Below are 23,813 nucleotides of genomic sequence, written 5' to 3'. Positions count from 1 at the left end.
CATATATACATAGATTATCATACATAGCAGTATATACATAGATAAACTGGAATAATACAAAAAAAATGAATACTGGTCATATTTTCTTGTCCTGATATATATACATACATATATTATCATTATATTAACATTATTATTGTTAAAGTTAAGTTAAAATTAGATATATTTACCTTGAGTATATGAGTTATTATCAAAAAAGAAGCGCTAAACTACAAGGGCCAAACATTGCTGCAGTATACTAGTTAATAATTTAAATATTTCAGTGATATTAATCCTACGATGATATACTGAACAAGGAATATTGGTAATACTTTCCTCTCATTATATATAGATAATATAATGTTATAATGAGAGATATTACCTTGAAAATGCCAGTATTTCTGTCAGCATCACCTGGGCAACAGGACGCCCGACCTACTCAGAATTCCCCACACCTTCGTCACGTCTCATTTAATATCGTTCACATGCATTACCTGGTCACATTCTCCGATTGTTAATGTGATTTTGGAATAGAGTGAACTTTGGAATAAAGGTGTGTGTAGGGAGATAATTGATAATGGGGAGGAAGGAGGAGATATATGGGAGATAAAGTTGGGGTGGATGATAGTGTACATGTCCACTGTCTTACGCTGCCTTGTTCCTCCTCCCTGATAATATTTTATGTAATTTATCCTTGTCCTTACGAAAAAAAATATATTTATGAGTGTATAAATGATGATATAGAGTTGATGGGGCGATGGTTATGTTAGGAAATTAAATCCCCTGAGTGAGGGTAATTTGGTGTGGTATTTTGGGCGAGCTGCGCGTCGCTCTATGGCTTTATGGAGCAGTAATGGCGGGCGGGCCAGTGCGCATGCCCGTCGCGCCTATAACGAAATGGAGCGCTGTGTAACATTCGCTAGTGTTCGCTCTGGCGACCAATCAGCATTCAGCTTTCAAGTCAGATTCGTGGACGGGGTCCGCAAACAACAGCAGCAGAGACCAACGCCAGTCACCCAGACCTTCTTGACGGTGTACTGTGCGCTACCAATATTAACCAAGACTTATTTTTAACCTTCTTATTCTCATTTTTCAGTTGTAAGTCGACCGGTGACTCTCGCCAAGATACCAGAGGGTTAATCGATACCAGATAGACGACCATTAGATCAATAACTACCTCGTTATTGCTGTTGCTGAGATAACTATTACCGTCTGCCGGTAGACACTTCACCATGTCTAAAAATAGGTCAGGTGCACTTGAAGGGGTCAAGGTCACCGTCGAAAATGTGGCGGAAGACAGCCAGCATGGGGAAAATGACCCCGCAAAGATGGAGGATAAACCAGGGAACAGCGAGAAGGTGATAATTGCTAATTTAGCAAGTGAGACGGTAATTACGAGTAATAATGGACCTGTGACCGAGGAGAGTGACCCTAGACCAGCCATTGACCTGGCTCAGGGTCAGGGGAAAAACATGGATAAAACTAGTAAACCTGACCCAAGTATCATTATTAATGATAATGAGATGTTTGAATATGAAAAAGAAAGTGAAGGTGAGGAGTCATGTTTCAAAATTGACAAAGTTTATAGCGTCGCCTCTGAAGATTTAGAAACTAGAAAGTCAAGTGACGAGAAACAGGAAAAAAAAACCTTAAAAATCCGTTTAATTAAAGAATCGACAGAAACTGGCGAGAGTTCGGAAAGTAAAGATGACAAGACGGTGAAGGGAGAGTCTAAAAAGATGAAAGAAGACAAACAAATCAAGCCTAAAACTGCACGACCGGCAATAGCTAAGGTGCCCACTCTGACTGCTGGAGTCGGGGGGGTACGTGTGCTAGGAGGGGGCATTAGAGGCACTAATATGCCTCTAATAGTCAGCATGGGTGCTGGGAATCCTGGCATACCTCTACTCCCAGCTGGACTTCCACCTGGGAGATACGTTATTCTCCCAGGAACCTCAACTAGCAGCAAAACTAGTGGATGTGCCACCCTCACCACTGTCTCTGCCAACTTGAACCCCCGTCTAGCCACCAACATAGCCACCAGCGCCACCAGAAACCTTGTTGCTGCGCAGAAAGTGCTCACTCCTCCCCCCAACACAGCCCCTCAGCCCTCCCAAGGCATGAAGATGTACACACGTGAGCGAGGACGCCGCAAGTCTTACACAGCTGGGGAAAAACTAGCCATGATTGAGGCGGTGGAGGGAGGCCAGAGGAAGAGTGCCGTCGCAGATAGATTTGGTGTGGCTCCCTCCACTCTTGCTTGTATATTGGCACAGAAACACAAAATACGAGCAGAACAGGTAGATATATATATAGTCATTAAGAATATTTAAGACCCATCTGGTCTATATTAGCCCCGATGGGGCTATATTAGCCCCGATGGGGCTATATTAGCTCCGATGGGGCTATATTAGCTCCGATGGGGCTATATTAGCTCCGATGGGGCTATATTAGCCCCGATGGGGCTATATTAGCTCCGATGGGGCTATATTAGCTCCGATGGGGCTGTATTAGCTCCGATGGGGCTATATTAGCTCCGATGGGGCTATATTAGCTCCGATGGGGCTATATTAGCTCCGATGGGGCTATATTAGCTCCGATGGGCTAATGTAGACCCAATTCTAAATATAACTTCAAGGACTGAAACACTTAATATACATGACGTAACTTAAAACTAAGTTTAGTATATAACAAAATGCAATACGTACGGATTCTTGTATTTTAGTCCCCTCAAGGGAGGTTCCTTGATGCTGGTGAGGGGCTCTTGATCTGGAGAATTGGATCTGTGCTCCGGTTCCCTGAATTAAGCCTGAATACCTTCCATTCCCCTTCCTCTACAGCTGTATAATCCCTACGGGTTTAGCGCTCCCCCATGATTATAACGTAGGTACATGCCATTTAAAGCAGCTGAGAGCTGCTCAGTGTAATTCTCCGGATATTATATACACAGCCTGAGATATAAAAACCGACACGTTAAATGAGACGCTTGTGTACGGGTGTCTCATTATGCAACCCAACAGATATATATTGTCAATATCTACATATGTACACTAGCCTGAAATACAGAAATAACACGCACATAGAAAAGAAATTATGACGACTTTGGGTCATTAACTAGTCACACTAACACACGAAGGTAAGGGAGCCAGTGTATATAGTGGAAGTGGATATAGTAGTGGTAGAGGTAATGCTGGTAGTGAGATACATTGTGGATGATTGGGACACATTCAGGGTGGATAGGTACACGGTTAGTGCGAATTAGACCTGCCTAGCATGGGCCAGTGGGCCTAGTGTAGTGCTCTTTCTGGCGTTCTTGTCTATGCACCACATATACACTGCCTAAGATGTATATAATTATGTCTGGAAAGTGTACATACATAAAATATCTCTGAATCCTATTCCCCAGGTGCTATATAACCACAAAAATCCACTCGTCTACAACTCTATTGCCAGGACACAAGTGCAACTAATGTGACATTTATTGTGGCAACGTTTCGCTCTCCAGGAGCTTTATCAAGCTTGATAAAGCTCCTGGAGAGCGAAACGTTGCCACAATAAATGTCACATTAGTTGCACTTGTGTCCTTTTACTTTACATATTGTGGGTAATTCTACCAACTTTATTACAACTCTATTGCCAAACCCGCACTTCCTATGTACGTTTTAAGTAAGTTTGTCCAACTTCATCCCATATTAACAATGATTTACTAACCTTAACTTAAATTTGAATAGATAAATGAACGAGGACTGGAACCGTGATCCATCTGTATATGCCAGGACCGCGGTTCGAGTCCCCGTCCATTCCTCTGTTAACTGACAAATGTTTATGACTTAAGTTTAAACCGTTTTAAAAATTGGTCCATCAATAGTTTGCTGACGTTCCTATTTTAAAATATGGGTGGTTGTATGTTGATGGTGTGAGAGGGGTTCTTGATGGTGTGAGGGGGGTTCTTGATGGTGTGAGAGGGGTTCTTGGTGTGAGAGGGGTTCTTGATGGTGTGTGAGGGGTTCTTGATGGTGTGAGAGGGGTTCTTGATGGTGTGAGAGGGGTTCTTGATGCTGTGAGAGGGGTTCTTGGTGGTGTGAGAGGGGTTCTTGATGGTGTGAGAGGGGTTCTTGGTGGTGTGAGAGGGGTTCTTGGTGGTGTGAGAGGGGTTCTTGGTGGTGTGAGAGGTTCTTGGTGGTGTGAGAGGGGTTCTTGATGCTGTGAGAGGGGTTCTTGATGCTGTGAGAGGGGTCCTTGATGCTGTGAGAGGGGTTCTTGAACTCAGTAATTGTACCTGCCCTCTCCACCCTTGCAGCGATCCTGATTACCTCCCACTCCCGAGGCACTGTAACCCCCACTGGTTTAGCGCTCCTTCATGAATGGGCTAATTGTACAACTGTCTACCCCCCGTCAAGGGAGGTGCCGGTGAAGGGCTCTTGATTCAAAGAACTGGAGCTACGTTCCTATTAGATCGAACCTGGCCGCCTCCTATTCCTTAAGGGCTTTGTGACCCCATACGAGTTTAGCGCATAATGTGACCCTTTATTGACTGCATTTCGCCCACACAGTAGGCGACCTAATTAGGTCAAATAAGACTGGTCAGGAAACAGGACAAGTATTTCCTGACGTTGGTCTTAGTTATATGATGACCCACAGCTGGAGCGTTTGGTCATCTGACCGAAGCCTTCCACTGGCTACCACTCCACCACTTTAAAAATTATAATTATAAGTATAGGCATTTTACCCGAGCATGCATGAGTATATATATATATATATATATATATATATATATATATATATATATATATATATATATATATATATATATATTTTATATATATATATATATATATGCAATAAGATCACAGTAAACAGGTGATTTCAAAATATGCAAAACAACCACTCTGAAAGAATAGAGAAATTCCAAGCGCTTTCGTGACTACTCACATTATCAAGGAACTATGAAAGTAAAGCATCCAAGGAAGCTATATAAGGGGTCTGGCCAGCACCTCACTATCAGATCCCACAACGGTTAAATACCTGACGCGCGCCGACCCAACTTGGATAGGTCCTTTGCACAACTCACCCCACAAACTATTCTACCCTACCCTAGGGTGAGTTGTGCCAAGGACCTATCCAAGTTGGGTCGGCGCGCGTCAGGTATTTAACCGTTGTGGGATCTGATAGTGAGGTGCTGGCCAGACCCCTTATATAGCTTCCTTGGATGCTTCACTTTCATAGTTCCTTGATAATGTGAGTAGTCACGAAAGCGCTTGGAATTTCTCTATTCTTTCAGAGTGGTTGTTTTGCATATTTTGAAATCACCTGTTTACTGTGATCTTATTGCATATATATATATATGTCGTGCCGAATATGTAAAACTGGTCAATTAGCAAAAACTCATTTAAAATTTTGTCCTTTCTAAACTTTTCTCTTATACGTTTAAAAATATATTTTTTTCATTAATGTTAGTGTAATATTTTATAATTTTGCACCAGAAGAATCTTAGAAAACTTTCCTAACCTTATTATAACATGAACAATTTATTTTAGCCTAACCCAACTAAATATATTTAAGATACGTTTACAATAATTTAATACTAAACAAACACAATAAAAATATATTTTTTTTAATTAGGTTCAGAATGATTTTGGAGAAATTATTGCATACACAAATTTTCATTTGTCCTATATGGCAAGATGAGCGTTGCTATTTAAGCCAAGATCGCAAGTTCTGCCTATTCGGCACGACATATATATATATATATATATATATATATATATATATATATATATATATATATATATATATATATATATATATATAACATACAGGTGGACGCCATCTTGTTAATGGCTAAAATACACAAATAAACCGCACATAAAAGAGAGAAGATTACGACGACGTTTCGGTCCGACGTGGACGGTATTGTGCCTTTTTGTTATTTATTAATGGCTAAAATGTTTCAGTTTTTTTCTTTACGATCATGAAGACGTTGTGTAGTTTTAAAAATAGGTTGGATAAATACATGAGTGGGTGTGAGTTGGACCTGACTAGCTTGTGCTACTAGGTCAGATGCCGTGCTCCTTAAGTGAATGTGACTGATCTGACTAGGTTAAGGCATTGGCTTAAGCCGGTGGGAGAATTGGACCTGCCTTGCATGGGCCAGTAGGCCTGCTGCAGTGTTCCTTCTTGCTTATGCTCTTAAATCCACAAGGTATCTTCTCTGCAGGATAATCTGGCAAGGAGACGAGTACGTCAAGCTAAATACCCACTGAGAGAAGATTTGTCAGGCAAGATACCCACGGTGGGCACGTCGACACTACGTTTTAGTCCTACCACTGATATACCCTTCACACACTTTCTGGCGCCTCTCTCTGCCCCTACACCTACACTGCTCGACACCCAGCCTGAGGAGATTATTGCAGGTAAGTCCTTAGGCTCTTCATCCAGGGAATTGAAGGTTAGGTAAAGTTCGTCAGGAAACAGTACAAGTGTTTCCTGACACTTGAACCCAGTGGGTTTAGTGTTTCCTGACACTGGTCTTAGTTATATGATGGTAAGATTGGTCAGGAAACAGTACAAGTGTTTCCTGACACTGGTCTTAGTTATATGATGGTAAGATTGGTCAGGAAACAGTACAAGTGTTTCCTGACACTGGTCTTAGTTATATGATGGTAAGATTGGTCAGGAAACAGTACAAGTGTTTCCTGACACTGGTCTTAGTTATATGATGGTAAGATTGGTCAGGAAACAGTACAAGTGTTTCCTGACACTGGTCTTAGTTATATGATGGTAAGATTGGTCAGGAAACAGTACAAGTGTTTCCTGACACTGGTCTTAGTTATATGATGGTAAGATTGGTCAGGAAACAGTACAAGTGTTTCCTGACACTGGTCTTAGTTATATGATGGTAAGATTGGTCAGGAAACAGTACAAGTGTTTCCTGACACTGGTCTTAGTTATATGATGGTAAGATTGGTCAGGAAACAGTACAAGTGTTTCCTGACACTGGTCTTAGTTATATGATGGTAAGATTGGTCAGGAAACAGTACAAGTGTTTCCTGACACTGGTCTTAGTTATATGATGGTAAGATTGGTCAGGAAACAGTACAAGTGTTTCCTGACACTGGTCTTAGTTATATGATGGTAAGATTGGTCAGGAAACAGTACAAGTGTTTCCTGACACTGGTCTTAGTTATATGATGGTAAGATTGGTCAGGAAACAGTACAAGTGTTTCCTGACACTGGTCTTAGTTATATGATGGTAAGATTGGTCAGGAAACAGTACAAGTGTTTCCTGACACTGGTCTTAGTTATATGATGGTAAGATTGGTCAGGAAACAGTACAAGTGTTTCCTGACACTGGTCTTAGTTATATGATGGTAAGATTGGTCAGGAAACAGTACAAGTGTTTCCTGACACTGGTCTTAGTTATATGATGGTAAGATTGGTCAGGAAACAGTACAAGTGTTTCCTGACACTGGTCTTAGTTGTATGATGGTAAGATTGGTCAGGAAACAGTACAAGTGTTTCCTGACACTTGAACCCAGTGGGTTTAGTGTTTCCTGACACTGGTCTTAGTTATATGATGGTAAGATTGGTCAGGAAACAGTACAAGTGTTTCCTGACACTGGTCTTAGTTATATGATGGTAAGATTGGTCAGGAAACAGGACAAGTGTTTCCTGACACTTGAACCCAGTTGGTTTAGCGCTCCCCCCCTAAATTATTACTTATATGACCTACGAGGTTCCCAGATGCCACCTGAGTCAATACAGAAGAACATTTTAACAAGATAAACATAGGCTTCAATAAGTTTGGACCTGCACCGGGTATTGAACTCTGGTCCCTTTCCTTGATAGCAGACGTTCTACCACTGACCTATAAGGATAATGATTCGGATGTATTTTTTATATTTTAAGTGAAGCGTTAGACCCGTACGGGTCACAAGGAATCCTGAAGGCTCGATACTCCGTCCATAACCTTTGAAAATTAAATTATTAAATACTAGGGTAATATATTGTACTAGAGATTGTAATTGTGGGGGTACTCTAAACCCGTAGGGGTTATAGAGCACATTGGGGGAATGGAAAGTGATCAGGTTTGATCCAAGGAGTGGCATTGCATGTAATATTGGAATAATTACTTATGCAGACAACTGTGTTGCTGAGGCTTACCAGCGCCAAGCCTCGTAATAACTCCATTTTTCTCACTTCTTCCTCTCTTATTGCCTATTTTATGTGTCATTTATGTATCAACTAACTCGTGAGTATCAAAAAATATATAATAGCGAGTTTAATAAACGAGAAATCAATAAAACTGGATCAAATTAATCGGTGTTAGTTCCAGGGTTCAGGCCACCACGGTAGCATTCCATGCGCCGCGGACGGGATCAATATTTTTTTCTCTTATATTCTTCTCTCCGGCTGTTATTCTTTTCGTTAAATATATAATTCTTAGCAAAAACTACTCTAGCTTCCCTGGGTAAGTTAAATACACAGCGGAAACACTGATTAGTGTTAAATTGAAGCGAATCATTTTGACACGGTCTAAGTTAGTCATTCTGGCTCAGTTGCCAGACGTATATTTCTTATTCTTCTATAAAATCTATAGATATAGATATTTTTTCTATCTTAGAATGAGAACCAGTAGTTAGTTAATTATTATGATAATGTAAACTTGAGAAAGGTAATGTTGGAGGAGAGAAATAAAAAGAATTCGTTTGGAGGGTGTGTCAGTTTGTTGGAGTCTTGATCTTAGTCAACCAAGTCAGGGAAGGTAGTGTTAGGTGCATCATCCTGCGTCCTGGTACCTACCTACCAGGCTACAGCAAGGTACCTCCCTGCCAGGCTACAGCAGGGTACCTCCCTGCCAGGCTATAGCAAGGTACCGACCTGCCAGGCTACAGCAAGGTACCGACCTGCCAGGCTACAGCAAGGTACCGACCTGCCAGGCTACAGCAAGGTACCGACCTGCCAGGCTACAGCAAGGTACCGACCTGCCAGGCTACAGCAAGGTACCGACCTGCCAGGCTACAGCAAGGTACCGACCTGCCAGGCTACAGCAAGGTACCTACCTACCAGGCTACAGCAAGGTACCTCCCTGCCAGGCTACAGCAAGGTACCTACCTACCAGGCTACAGCAAGGTACCGACCTGCCAGGCTACAGCAAGGTACCGACCTGCCAGGCTACAGCAAGGTACCGACCTGCCAGGCTACAGCAAGGTACCGACCTGCCAGGCTACAGCAAGGTACCTACCTACCAGGCTACAGCAAGGTACCGACCTGCCAGGCTACAGCAAGGTACCGACCTGCCAGGCTACAGCAAGGTACCGACCTGCCAGGCTACAGCAAGGTACCGACCTGCCAGGCTACAGCAAGGTACCTCCCTACCAGGCTACAGCAAGGTACCTCCCTACCAGGCTACAGCAAGGTACCTCCCTACCAGGCTACAGCAAGGTACCGACCTGCCAGGCTACAGCAAGGTACCGACCTGCCAGGCTACAGCAAAGTACCTCCCTACCAGGCTAGAGCAAGGTACCTCCCTACCAGGCTAGAGCAAGGTACCTCCCTACCAGGCTACAGCAAGGTACCGACCTACCAGGCTAGAGCAAAGTACCTCCCGACCAGGCTAGAGAAAGGTACCTCCCTACCAGGCTAGAGCAAGGTACCTCCCTACCAGGCTACAGCAAGGTACCTACCTGCCAGGCTACAGCAAGGTACCTCCCTACCAGGCTAGAGCAAGGTACCTACCTGCCAGGCTACAGCAAGGTACCTGCCTACCAGGCTAGAGCAAGGTACCTTCCTACCAGGCTAGAGCAAGGTACCTACCTACCAGGCTAGAGCAAGGTACCTACCTACCAGGCTAGAGCAAGGTACCTACCTACCAGGCTAGAGCAAGGTACCTCCCGACCAGGCTAGAGCAAGGTACCTCCCGACCAGGCTAGAGCAAGGTACCTCCCGACCAGGCTAGAGCAAGGTACCTACCTACCAGGCTACAGCACGGTACCTCCCTACCAGGCTAGAGCAAGGTACCTACCTGCCAGGCTACAACAACGTACCTCCATGCCAGGTTACAGCAAGGTACCTACCTACCAGGCTACAGCAAGGTACCTTCCTACCAGGCTACAGCAAGGTACCTACCTACCAGGCTACAGCAAGGTACCTGCCTACCAGGCTACAGCAAGGTACCTCCCTGCCAGGCTACAGCAAGGTACCTCCCTGCCAGGCTACAGCAAGGTACCTCCCTACCAGGTTACAGCAAGGTACCTCCCTACCAGGTTACAGCAAGATACCTCCCTACCAGGTTACAGCAAGGTACCTCCCTACCAGGCTACTGCAAGGTACCTCCCTACCAGGCTACAACAAGGTACCTCCCTACCAGGCTACAGCACGGTACCTACCTAACAGGCTACAGAAAGGTACCTACCTACCAGGATACAGCAATGTACCTTCCTGCCAGTCTGCAGTAAGGTACCTCCTTACCAGGCTACAGCAAGGTACCTCCCTGCCAGGCTACAGCAAGGTACCTCCCTGCCAGGCTACAGCAAGGTACCTCTCTACCAGGCTATAGCAAGGTACCTCCCAGGCTACAGCAAGGTACCTCCCTACCAGGCTACAGCAAGGTACCTCCCTACCAGGCTACAGCAAGGTACCTACCTACCAGGCTACAACAAGGTACCTACCTACCAGGCTACAGCAAGGTACCTACCTCCCAGGCTACAGCAAGGTACCTACCTACCAGGCTACAACAAGGTACCTACCTACCAGGCTACAACAAGGTACCTACCTACCAGGCTACAGCAAGGTACCTACCTCCCAGGCTACAGCAAGATACCTACCTACCAGGCTACAACAAGGTACCTACCTACCAGGCTACAGCAAGGTACCTACCTACCAGGCTACAACAAGGTACCTACCTACCAGGCTACAACAAGGTACCTACCTACCAGGCTACAGCAAGGTACCTACCTACCAGGCTACAGCAAGGTACCTACCTCCCAGGCTACAGCAAGGTACCTCCCTACCAGGCTACACCAAGATTGCCTTGCTATTATTAACGTCTGAGGATTGGTAACCAAGCATAGCCCAGAACGTCTGGATTATTTCTAAGTGCCTATTTAGTGCAAGGTGAATAGGGACAAGTGTAAAGTGAAGCCCATCTCGCCCTGCCCAGGATGCACCTACCAAAAGGTTACTAACACCCATGTACCTAAATACTGCTTGGTGATTAGGGTCAGCAGGTATAAGGTGACTTACCCACACGTCTTCTAGTGTGGAGATTGAACCCTGACCTCTGAGTTGACCACAACGCCTCGTATCTTCACTCGGAACATTTAAGCTACAGTTCCCTTGTTTAAAAAGTGTGATGTAACATTGAAAAAAATAACTTGGAATTCGTAATGCTGTAATTCTTTTGGCAACAGTTAATTATTTCTTTGGCGTTCGTTATGATGCAAATTTGTGCGGTATAAAATAGCGGAAAATTTATACATTTTACGGAAGATGGAGTTGAAACGCATGTGTTGATACATTCTATAGGTTGGTCCGCTGTATAATCCTACGGGTTTAGCGCTTCCCCCTTTATAATAATAATAATAATAGGTTGGTCCATGCGGACGGTATTTATGTAAGTGGTGAGTTAACCTGTGTGACTCTGGCCAAGTAGTGAAGGTTCGATCCTCTGGAAGTCAGCGCGAGAAACATGCGCTGCCAGGTTTTATATTGTGCATTGGATGACTTAAGAGTTATAATTGAGTTTCTGTAGTCGAAGTATAAGTGAAGTCTCAATTTATAACTACAAACCGGTTAGAGATTACAAATTCGTTCAAGAAATTTAAAAATCAATAGTTTAGTACTGGATATAAGTCAGGTATTGGCTTACAGAAAGTGGAAATGGATAACGTAAAGCTGGCTTCCAGTACCAAGCATGCAGACGCAGGAGGTACTGCTGCAGAAGGAACACTCGTCACCACAAAGACAAAACGCTCTCAGCTACTTCGTCAGTCGGCCAGTACCGAACAGGCAGATGGAGGTACCGCAGAAGGAACTCTCGTTACCCAGGAGTTAGCAACCTCGCAGCCACCTCGAGTTCCCTGCTACGTACCGAAGCAATCTTACCGTAGTATTCCGCCCCTACGACGGATTCGCAAACCAAACTTCACTGAACCAGAGAAACAATTGATACTGTCTTTGATCGCCTCCCGGATGGATTTGATGGAAAATAAGTCTTTAGACCGCCACCTCTTGAAGGAGAAACAGGAAGCCTGGAGGGAAGTAACTAAGAGGTACAACGCTACCATCGCCGCCTCCGGCAGGAGCTTTGTAGCTCGGGATATGGATGAACTTCGAACTTTTTGGAAGAACTTGAGACGCAAGACCCAGTGGAAAGAACACAGGTTGGCAGGTGAGTGTTGCATAGAAAGATGAGAATAGAGAAGCATTGTAATAGGCAGGTCTACTGTCTTACTAGGAAGGTCCTACTGTTCCATGCTAGGTTGGTCCTACTGTTCCATGCTAGGTAGGTCCTACTGTTCCATGCTAGGTAGGTCCTACTGTTCCATGCTAGGTAGGTCCTACTGTTCCATGCTAGGTAGGTCCTACTGTTCCATGCTAGGTAGGTCCTACTGTTTCATGCTAGGTAGGTCCTACTGTTCCACGCTAGGTAGGTCTTACTGGCCTATGCTAGGCAGGTCTTTCTGACTTATCCAGGTCCTACTACTTCCTGCTAGGCAGGTCTTAGTAAAGACCTACTTAGACTAGTGGATGGTACCACTCTGACCCCGCCTCCTCCTGCTTCACCTCACCTGACTACAGTATATAAGCCACGTCTACGGTCCTATGCTGTACATTCTAGAAGATTCGTCCAACTAGGTATATTTCTACACCTATGGTGTAGAAATATACCTAGTTGGACGAATTTTATTGTGGCTAGCTGGTCCAGTTGCTAACGCGACAGTCTGGAGTTTTGAGACTCTCTGACCTCGGGTTCTAACCCCACCCGTGGTATGATTTGTTTACAATCGTGTCATTACGATTTCGTGAGTGATGATAGTCTTATTTAGGGTAGAAAGTCGTCCTTACAAAATGTATTGTCTGGGTTTGGGTTATCCCAAGTAGAGAAGAAAAAGGCACAATACCGTGACTGGAACAATACACAAATAACCCGCGATATAGGAGACAGGAGCTTACCACGACGTTACGGTCCGACTTGTAAATCGTCCACGTCTGACCGAAACGTCGTCGTAAGCCCCCCCCCCTCTCCTATATGCGGGTTATTTGTGTATTATCCTAATTAATTTACACAGTAAGACAGTTACAATAAATTAAAATTATATTAAATTGTTCCTAAATTAGTTTGCCCAACTGTTCCTACTGCATAACCTATATTTTTAGACCTAAGTAGGTTATAAATTCTGACTGCTCGGCCCTACACAACTGTCAACAAACATCCAGGTACCTATTTACTGCTGGGGCAGATGTTTCTACTATGTTCCATCCTGGACTAGGATCCAGGTACCTATTTACTGCTGGGGCACCGGATGTTTCTGCTATGTTCCACCCTGGACTAGGATCCAGGTACCTATTTACTGCTGGGGCACCAGATGTTTCTACTATGTTCGATCCTGGACTAGGATCCAGGTACCTATTTACTGCTGGGGCACCAGATGTTTCTGCTATGTTCCACCCTGGACTAGGATCCAGGTACCTATTTACTGCTAGGTGAGCAGGAGACGTTTATATCCTCGAAGCTTGCGCCAGAGGTTGCTAGAGCGGTAACTGAAATATTCACAAGACGCACATTTCTATTGATGTTTTGATGCAAGGAAGTGGAGCTATCCTTTCTTTGACCGTGATTACCTCTCATTCTACCCGGCGTTGTATGACCCCTACGGATTTATCGCTCCCCAGTGAATATAAGAAAGCATAACCTTGCGGATTGTGAAAGTTGTTGCATAGCTGACTTTGATATTGGTGAAGGGCTCTTGATCCGAGGAATGGAACTAATATCTCTCTCTCTTTAACCTTTCTAAGATTTGTACTTTATTTCGCTTAAGAGGCACGTAAGTTCCTCTGTCTTTTAATAACATTCATTTTTCCACTATAATCTACCTTGTACATAATTACCAGTACACTTGCTTAGTTTGGTAAGGTGACGTCCAGGATCTTTACTTAATTCTTGGTATAACTTAACAAATCTGTGATGACAACTGTGTTGTGGAGGTCTGAGCTTTGGTCAGTTGTGTTGTGGAGGTCTGAGCTTTGGTCAGTTGTGTTGTAGAGGTCTGAGCTTTGGTCAGTTGTGTTGTGGAGGTCTGAGCTTTGGTCAGTTGTGTTGTGGAGGTCTGAGCTTTGGTCAGTTGTGTTGTGGAGGTCTGAGCTTTGGTCAGTTGTGTTGTGGAGGTCTGAGCTTTGGTCAGTTGTGTTGTGGAGGTCTGAGCTTTGGTCAGTTGTGTTGTGGAGGTCTGAGCTTTGGTCAGAGTTTTGCAACAGTTGTCCTGGTAGATTTGTTAAATTATACCTGGGTGTTAGTGGACTGGTGTGGGTGGCATCCTGGGTGTTAGTGGACTGGTGTGGGTGGCATCCTGGGTGTTAGTGGACTGGTGTGGGTGGTATCCTGGGTGTTAGTGGACTGGTGTGGGTCACATCCTGGGTGTTAGTGGACTGGTGTGGGTGGCATCCTGGGTGTTAGTGGACTGGTGTGGGTCACATCCTGGGTGTTAGTGGACTGGTGTGGGTCACATCCTTGGTGTTAGTGGACTGGTGTGGGTCACATCCTGGGTGTTAGTGGACTGGTGTGGGTCACATCCTGGGTGTTAGTGGACTGGTGTGGGTCACATCCTGGGTGTTAGTGGACTGGTGTGGGTCACATCCTGGGTGTTAGTGGACTGGTGTGGGTCACATCCTGGGTGTTAGTGGACTGGTGTGAATTACATCCTGGGTGTTATTGGACTGGTGTGGGTCACATCTTGGGTGTTAGTGGACTGGTGTGGGTTAAATCCTGGCTGTTAGTGGACTGGTGTGGGTTACATCCTGGGTGTTAGTGGACTGGTGTGGGTTACATCCTGGGTGTTAGTGGACTGGTGTGGGTTACATCCTGGGTGTTAGTGGACTGGTGTGGGTCACATCCTGGGTGTTAGTGGACTGGTGTGTGCGACATCCTGGGTGTTAGTGGACTGGTGTGGGTTACATCCTGGGTGTTAGTGGACTGGTGTGGGTTCTCATCCTGGGTGTTAGTGGACTGGTGTGGGTCACATCCTGGGTGTTAGTGGACTGGTGTGGGTCACATCCTGGGTGTTAGTGGACTGGTGTGGGTCGCATCCTGGGACAAAACTGACCTAATTTACGGGAAATGCTCAGCATAACAAGGGACTTTCTATATAGTAGTATGTCACTGATGTCAGCTATGGTCTGTATACCTTGTACATGTACTTGTATACCTTGTACATGTACTTGTATACCTTGTACATGTACTTGTATACCTTGTACATGTACTGGTATACCTTGTACATGTACTGGTATACCTTGTACATGTACCTGTATACCTTGTACATGTACCTGTATACCTTGTACATGTACCTGTATACCTTGTACATGTACTGGTATACCTTGTACATGTACTTGTATACCTTGTACATGTACTGGTATACCTTGTACATGTACTGGTATACCTTGTACATGTACCTGTAAACCTTGTACATGTACTGGTATACCTTGTACATGTACCTGTAAACCTTGTACATGTACTGGTATACCTTGTACATGTACTGGTATACCTTGTACATGTACCTGTAAACCTTGTACATGTACTGGTATACCTTGTACATGTACTGGTATACCTTGTACATGTACTTGTATACCTTGTACATGTACTTGTATACCTTGTACATGTACTGGTATACCTTGTACATGTACTTGTATACCTTGTACATGTACTTGTATACCTTGTACATGTACTTGTATACCTTGTACATGTACTTGTATACCTTGTACATGTACTGGTATACCTTGTACATGTACTTGTATACCTTGTACATGTACTTGTATACCTTGTACATGTACTTGTATACCTTGTACATGTACTGGTATACCTTGTACATGTACTTGTATACCTTGTACATGTACTTGTATACCTTGTACATGTACTTGTATACCTTGTACATGTACTTGTATACCTTGTACATGTACTTGTATACCTTGTACATGTACTTGTATACCTTGTACATGTACTGGTATACCTTGTACATGTACTTGTATACCTTGTACATGTACTGGTATACCTTGTACATGTACTGGTATACCTTGTACATGTACTTGTATACCTTGTACATGTACTGGTATACCTTGTACATGTACTTGTATACCTTGTACATGTACTGGTATACCTTGTACATGTACTTGTATACCTTGTACATGTACTTGTATACCTTGTACATGTACTTGTATACCTTGTACATGTACTTATATACCTTGTACATGTACTGGTATACCTTGTACATGTACTGGTATACCTTGTACATGTACTTGTATACCTTGTACATGTACTTGTATACCTTGTACATGTACTTGTATACCTTGTACATGTACTGGTATACCTTGTACATGTACTGGTATACCTTGTACATGTACTGGTATACCTTGTACATGTACTTGTATACCTTGTACATGTACTTGTATACCTTGTACATGTACTTGTATACCTTGTACATGTCCTTGTATACCTTGTACATGTACTGGTATACCTTGTACATGTACGTGTATACCTTGTACATGTACTTGTATACCTTGTACTGTACACCTTGTACTTGTATACCTTGTACATGTTTGTATACCTTGTACATGTACTTGTATACCTTGTACATGTACTTGTATACCTTATACATGTACTTGTATACCTTGTACATGTACTTGTATACCTTGTACATGTACTGGTATACCTTGTACATGTACTTGTATACCTTGTACATGTACTTGTATACCTTGTACATGTACTGGTATACCTTGTACATGTACTTGTATACCTTGTACATGTACTTGTATACCTTGTACATGTACTTGTATACCTTGTACATGTACTTGTATACCTTGTACATGTACTGGTATACCTTGTACATGTACTGGTATACCTTGTACATGTACTTGTATACCTTGTACATGTACTTGTATACCTTGTACATGTACTTGTATACCTTGTACATGTACTTGTATACCTTGTACATGTACTTGTATACCTTGTACATGTACTGGTATACCTTGTACATGTACTTGTATACCTTGTACATGTACTTGTATACCTTGTACATGTACTTGTATACCTTGTACATGTACTTGTATACCTTGTACATGTACTGGTATACCTTGTACATGTACTGGTATACCTTGTACATGTACTGGTATACCTTGTACATGTACTTGTATACCTTGTACATGTACTTGTATACCTTGTACATGTACTGGTATACCTTGTACACGTACTTGTATACCTTGTACATGTACTGGTATACCTTGTACACGTACTTGTATACCTTGTACACGTACTTGTATACCTTATACACGTACTGGTAGTAAATATATTACAACGTTCACTTTGTACTACAGGTCAACATAGAAGCATCAATATGAAGGTATACATTACAAACGTAAGTCTGTCAGGATGGCCGAGCGGTCTAAGGCGCTGCGTTCAGGTCGCAGTCCGGTCTTCCGGGCGTGGGTTCGAATCCCACTTCTGACATGGTGTTTTTACTGTTTTTCTTAGTTTGATATTGACGAAAGATGGCCGTCTCAGGTGAGGGGCTCTTGATCTAGGGTATTGGATCTGTGATCCGGTTCCTGAGTTGGGCCAGAATACATTCCATCCTCCTCACCCCATAGGCGCTGTATAATCCTACGGGTTCAACGGGTTTTCTTGTTTTAGTTTGATATAAATAGAAGAACGTCCGTTTCTCACTTCCGGTAAGTTGTAAAAGTAAGAATGGACGGGAACTGTAACCGCTGGTCCATGTATTTAGCAGGTCCACGCTGTACTAGCCTCACCTAATTGTAGTTGCAGGGGTCGAGACTCAGCTCCTGGTCCCACCTCATCACTGGTCGCTACTAGGTCCTCTCTCTCCCTGCTCCATGAGCTTTATCGTACCTCGTCTTAAAGCTATATATGGTTCCTGCCTCCACTACATCGCTCGCCAGACTGTTCAACTTCCTGACCACTCTATGACTGAAGAAATACTTCCTAACTTCCCTGTGGCTCATCTGAGTCTTCAACTTCCAATTGTGACCCCTTGTTTCTGTGTCCTATCTCTGGAACATCTTGTCTCTGTCCACCTTGTCTATTCCACGCAGTATTTTGTATGTAGTTATGTCTCCCCTATCCCTCCTGTCCTCCAGTGTCGTCAGGCCGATTTCCCTCAACCTTTCTTCATAGGACATTCCCCTTAGCTCTGGAACTAACCTTGTCGCAAACCTTTGTACTTTCTCTAATTTCTTAACATTTGGCCATCAAATGTGGCCCACTTGTGTAGGAAGGTTGAGGTCCACTGAATTTAAAAGGGTCTTCCTTATGACATTTTTTTCAATATCGGAACAACGTGTGCCATTTTTGTCAATAGGCTTTAAACCCCATTAACTAAACAATCTTGTTCGCAGTGCCTGATCTGGTGGAGCGACTGTCTGGAGGGACGTGTGGTAGCTCTGAGGGGAAGACTGAGGGGTCAGGCGAGGCTGAAGATGAGGACACGGGTCTGGGAGTCAGTCTTATGGATACTGAGCAATCCATGGATGAGGATTACCTTCACGACCCTCAAGATATCAAAAGCAATGTCTTCCAGCAAAGTGCAGAGCTCGTCTCGAACAGTAAGTGCATCTGCTAGGCTTTCCATGTCTTCCAGCAGTGGAGTTTCCAGCAGAGTTGAGGATCTACGATTTCCAGCTGAAGTAAGTCCATTGTATTCCATCAGGGGTGGAGACCAGTGTCTTCCATCAGGGGTGGAGACCAGTGTCTTCCATCAGGGGTGGAGACCAGTGTCTTCCATCAGGGGTGGAGACCAGTGTCTTCCATCAGGGGTGGAGACCAGTGTCTTCCATCAGAGGTGGAGGCCAGTGTCTTCCATCAGAGGTGGAGGCCAGTGTCTTCCATCAGAGGTGGAGGCCAGTGTCTTCCATCAGAGGTGGAGGCCAGTGTCTTCCATCAGAGGTGGAGGCCAGTGTCTTCCATCAGAGGTGGAGGCCAGTGTCTTCCATCAGAGGTGGAGGCCAGTGTCTTCCATCAGAGGTGGAGGCCAGTGTCTTCCATCAGAGGTGGAGGCCAGTGTCTTCCATCAGAGGTGGAGGCCAGTGTCTTCCATCAGAGGTGGAGGCCAGTGTCTTCCATCAGAGGTGGAGGCCAGTGTCTTCCATCAGAGGTGGAGGCCAGTGTCTTCCATCAGAGGTGGAGGCCAGTGTCACAACATGCACACCTTGTATTATGCTTAATTGGGGATACTTACCATAATAGTTTTATTATACTGGAGGCCAGTGTCCCAGATGTATACACTGAGATGTACTCGCCTATTTGTGACTGCAGGGGTCAAAACTAAGCTCCTGGCCCCCGCCTGTCCACTGATTTCTACCAGGTCCTCTCTCTCCCTGCTCCATGAGCTTTATCATACCTCGTCTTAAAACTATGTATGGTTCCCGCCTCCACTACGTCACTTTCTAGGCTATTCCACTTCCAGACAACTCTATGACTGAAGAAATACTTCCTAACATCACTCTGACTCATCTGAGTCTTCAACTGCCAATTTTGGCCCTTTGTTGCTGTGTCCCATCTCAGGAACATCCTGTCCCTGTGTGTGTGTGTGTGTGTGTGTGTGTGTGTGTGTGTGTGTGTGTGTGTGTGTGTGTGTGTGTGTGTGTGTGTGTGTGTGTGTGTTCACTGATATGTATATACATTCATAGTCATCATGAACGATAATGAACAACACAGCCGCAAGAGGAATAACACAGCGCAGTGTTTAATATATCAATCCAAACTTTCCCTGTGTCCTTGTTGCTCTTACTCTAGGATATGTATATACCTTGAGATGTGTACATAAACTGAGATGTTTATATACACCCGGAGACATTCAAGTCCATTACTTCTGCGGATGTTGTCTACATGCGCAGAAGTAATGGAGTGTGGTCAGTGGCAGCTGTTACTGTAATATCTGTATGGTGCACCTCATACCCAGCCTGTAGGCGGTAGGTTAGGTTAGGTTAGGTTAGGTTAGGTTAGGTTAAGTTAGGTTAGGTTTCGTTAGGTTAGGCTTGGTTAGGTTAGGTTGGTTAGGTAAGGTTAGGCTAGGTTAGGTTAGGTTAGGTTAGGTTAGGTTTCGTTAGGTTAGGTTGGTTAGGTTAGGTTAGGCTAGGTAAGGTTAGGTTAGGTTAGGCTAGGTTAGGTTAGGTTAGGTTTCGTTAGGTTAGGCTTGGTTAGGTTAGGTTAGGTTAGGTTAGGTTAGGTAAGGTTAGGCTAGGTTAGGCTAGGTTAGGTTAGGTTCGGTTTCGTTAGGTTAGGCTTGGTTAGGCTAGGTTAGGTTAGGTTCGGTTTCGTTAGGTTAGGCTTGGTTAGGTAAGGTTGGTCATGAAACAGGACAAGTATTTCCTGACGAGGATCTTAATTATGTGATGACGCACACCTGGAGCTTTTGGTCATCTGACAGAGACCTTCCACTGGCTTACCACTCCACCACTTTAAAAATTATGATCATGATTACAACCACTAGATTTATTTCGGCAATTCTTTCTTATTACTTTAGTTTGGTTAACATTTATCCTGAGAGGCCGGCGCGACCTTGTTACTTCGTGAACATGATTCTTCCCTAGTTCTAGCCTTATGTAACTCCTTAGTGTGTGTACTCGCCTAATTGTGGTTGCAGGGGTCGAGACTCGGCTCCTGTGTAAGTTTATTTAGGTACTTGTACACCTAAGTCCAATTATCATGCATAGTAACGTGTGTAAATTATCTGTGATAGCCCAGTGGCTTATTTGCATTGGGATTCTTGTGTGTACTCACACCTATTTGTGGTGGCAGGGGTCGAGTTACAGTTCCTGGCCCCCGCCTCTTCGCTAGTATGTGTGAGTGTACTCACCTAGTTGTACTCACCTAGTTGAGGTTGCAGGGGTCGAGTCCGAGCTCCTGGCCCCGCCTCTTCACTGATCGCTACTAGGTCACTCTCCCTGAGCCGTGAGCTTTATCATACCTCTGCTTAAAGCTATGTATGGATCCTGCCTCCACTACATCGCTTCCCAAACTATTCCACTTACTGACTACTCTGTGGCTGAAGAAATACTTCCTAACATCCCTGTGATTCATCTGTGTCTTCAGCTTCCAACTGTGTCCCCTTGTTACTGTGTCCAATCTCTGGAACATCCTGTCTTTGTCCACCTTGTCAATTCCTCTCAGTATTTTGTATGTCGTTATCATGTCCCCCCTATCTCTCCGTCCTCCAGTGTCGTCAGGTTGATTTCCCCTAACCTCTCCTCATAGGGCATACGTCTTAGCTCTGGGACTAGTCTTGTTGCAAACCTTTGCACTTTCTCTAGTTTCTTCACGTGCTTGGCTAGGTGTGGGTTCCAAACTGGTGTGTGTGTGTGTGTGTGTGTGTATGTGTGTGTGTGTGTGTGTGTGTGTGTGTGTGTGTGTGTGTGTGTGTGTGTCGCAGGGTGCGTGGTGCGTCAGCTTGGCGCGGTAATGAACAATGTATTGATTCCTGCGCAGGCCGCAGCGCGCGCATAACTTACCGAGTTACGTAAGGCACTGCTGTGCCACACTGCCACTCTCTCCCTCTGCGCTCACTTTATTATTCCGGCAGCGTAATGACAGGTCACCTATCCTAATAACTGTTACATCAAAAGCGCTTTTCTAGAAGAACCAAGAGTTCAGGAGGGTGAGGCTCCTGCGCTCTAGTGTGTGGCGCAGTGTCCGCCTTCTCCCCGCACTGGTCGCACCCACACACTCTGGTCACTACAGTAGTGCCAGGGGTACATCTCATTGCACTAGGCACTTCCCTTGTTGCTCTAAACACTAGACAAGTTGGTGGCTTCGCCTCTGTGTCGTTAAGTTCCCCAGTTTGACTTTATTAAGAAGCACCTCACTGAAATCAGAATTTCACAATATAGTGAAAGCGGCATTGTGTAAAAATCGGGCAGCCTTACACATGAGGGATCACCTTTCTAGCTAGACCATGACAAAATCTAAATCTGGATTTGCTTTTATAAACAAGACTTTGTCAAGGTTGTAACTTGTCAAATTCATGTATTTTTGGCGGATGTGTACTTGTAAGGCTTGTGCGATCGTTTTCAAATTGCTGTCAGATTTCACGGTAAAATAAACAGATATAAGTACAAAGTTGGGTAAAGTTGACGTGTGGTAGTGAGTGTATTACAACTTAATTACCCAGTGTTATTACAAGTGTTGGATAGCGCAGCCGTGATCCAGTAGGTCAGTAGCAAGTGCTACAGACAGATTTAGTGATGTAAAAGGTGTGATCAGGCCATCAACCTCGAAGTAATAGTCTTGAGAAGGGGGGTCAGTCCCTCAGCCTGGAATCTGGAACGATGCGAAGTTGAACTCTTCTCCATTCTGAGGGACTGACCACCTCAACGCGGCTACAACGAGGTTGAAAGACTGTAACACCATCTTCGCCTACTGTGTAGGCCAAACTTTTCCACAATAGAGACCCAACTGTTGCACGCGTATTTTAATCTACGTGTCGATATTATATACCATTTCCAGCATTCTCAGTGTCACTGAAAAAGCTATCTAGCTTGGCCTAGCTTGGCCTAGTTTGGCCTAGTGTCACTATGTGCGGTCTAGCGCAACGTAACTCCGTAATGTCTTACTGGAAGGGAAGGAGGTCAAGGAATATACACCAACCACCAGTACAGTCATATAGACCAACCACCAACACAGCCATATAGACCAACCACCAACACAGCCATATAGACCAACCACCAACACAGCCATATAGACCAACCACCAACACAGCCATATACACCAACCACCAACACAGCCATATACACCAACCACCAACACAGCCATATATACACTTGCATTACTATACCTACCATTACTTGTATTAGTACTGCTACTACTACTATTGTTACTATTACTACCACTACTAATACTGTTGTTACTACTACTACTACATAAAATGTAACCTCATATCTTGAATCCACTCTTGCTTACATAACCATTTCACAAAGTTGTGTACATAATTCACAAAGTTGTGTACATAATTCACAACTTAAGTTCTCAAGGTCTATCCATATTTAACTTGAAATACACATATAAATACATGCACATACAAATAGTCGCATTGAACAGTAATATTCCGAGAGCCTTTGGATTTCACTCTGGTTATTTTACATATTGTCTTGTGGTCTTATTGCATATACATACACATACGTGTATATACGTATACATACACATGCTGGTGAACAGGTGAAGTCCACATGGGCTGGAGACTTGGGGAAAGAATCAGCGATTCTAGGCGATGGTAATTGATGATGTACATTCTAAGTTAGATTAGGTCAGGTTTATCAGGAAACGATGTTTCCTGATGCTGGTCTTAGTTATATGATGACCCGAAAATGGAGCTTTTGGTCGTCTGACCGAGGCCTTCCACTGGCTTACTGATCCACCCCTTTAAAAATGATTATAATCATTAGGATTCTGTACATTCTAGTGGATGGGATTGGAACCCGTGGCAAGGCATGGACTTTTTAAGGAGGTTCCGACCCCACCCACCCACTTCTTTTAAGCTATTTCGACCTGAGAAACCCTCTTCAGTAGGACGAGAATAAAACAGTGGACATGAAAACAGCTCGCCCCCGATCTC

At 44.2% G+C, this 23,813-nt stretch overlaps 1 protein-coding gene and 1 non-coding gene across 4 annotated transcripts in view; both read left to right on the top strand.

Moving 5' to 3' along the window:
• Nucleotides 1-920: 920 nt before the first annotated feature.
• LOC128698329 (zinc finger and BTB domain-containing protein 8A) overlaps nt 921-23,813 on the top strand; it is a 59,133-nt gene continuing 36,240 nt past the window's right edge. The window contains exons 1-3 of one of the 3 annotated variants that reach the window (XM_070104463.1): nt 921-2,279; nt 6,197-6,392; nt 18,604-18,810. In XM_070104463.1, the coding sequence (XP_069960564.1) occupies nt 1,212-2,279; nt 6,197-6,392; nt 18,604-18,810 (1,471 nt within the window). In that variant the 5' untranslated portion in view covers nt 921-1,211. Of the gene's footprint in view, nt 2,280-6,196; nt 6,393-9,421; nt 12,371-18,603; nt 18,811-21,901 lie in introns of those variants that run through there. The other 2 variants (XM_053790524.2, XM_053790525.2) reach the window with 2 other exon arrangements.
• Nucleotides 17,612-17,695, top strand: TRNAL-CAG (transfer RNA leucine (anticodon CAG)). The gene has a single exon. It is a non-coding gene; the product is annotated as a tRNA-Leu (tRNA).

This window comes from Cherax quadricarinatus, chromosome 92, assembly GCF_038502225.1.
Source record: "Cherax quadricarinatus isolate ZL_2023a chromosome 92, ASM3850222v1, whole genome shotgun sequence".
NCBI classification, from domain to species: Eukaryota; Metazoa; Arthropoda; class Malacostraca; order Decapoda; family Parastacidae; genus Cherax; species Cherax quadricarinatus.
This window is presented reverse-complemented; position numbering and strand designations above follow the sequence as displayed.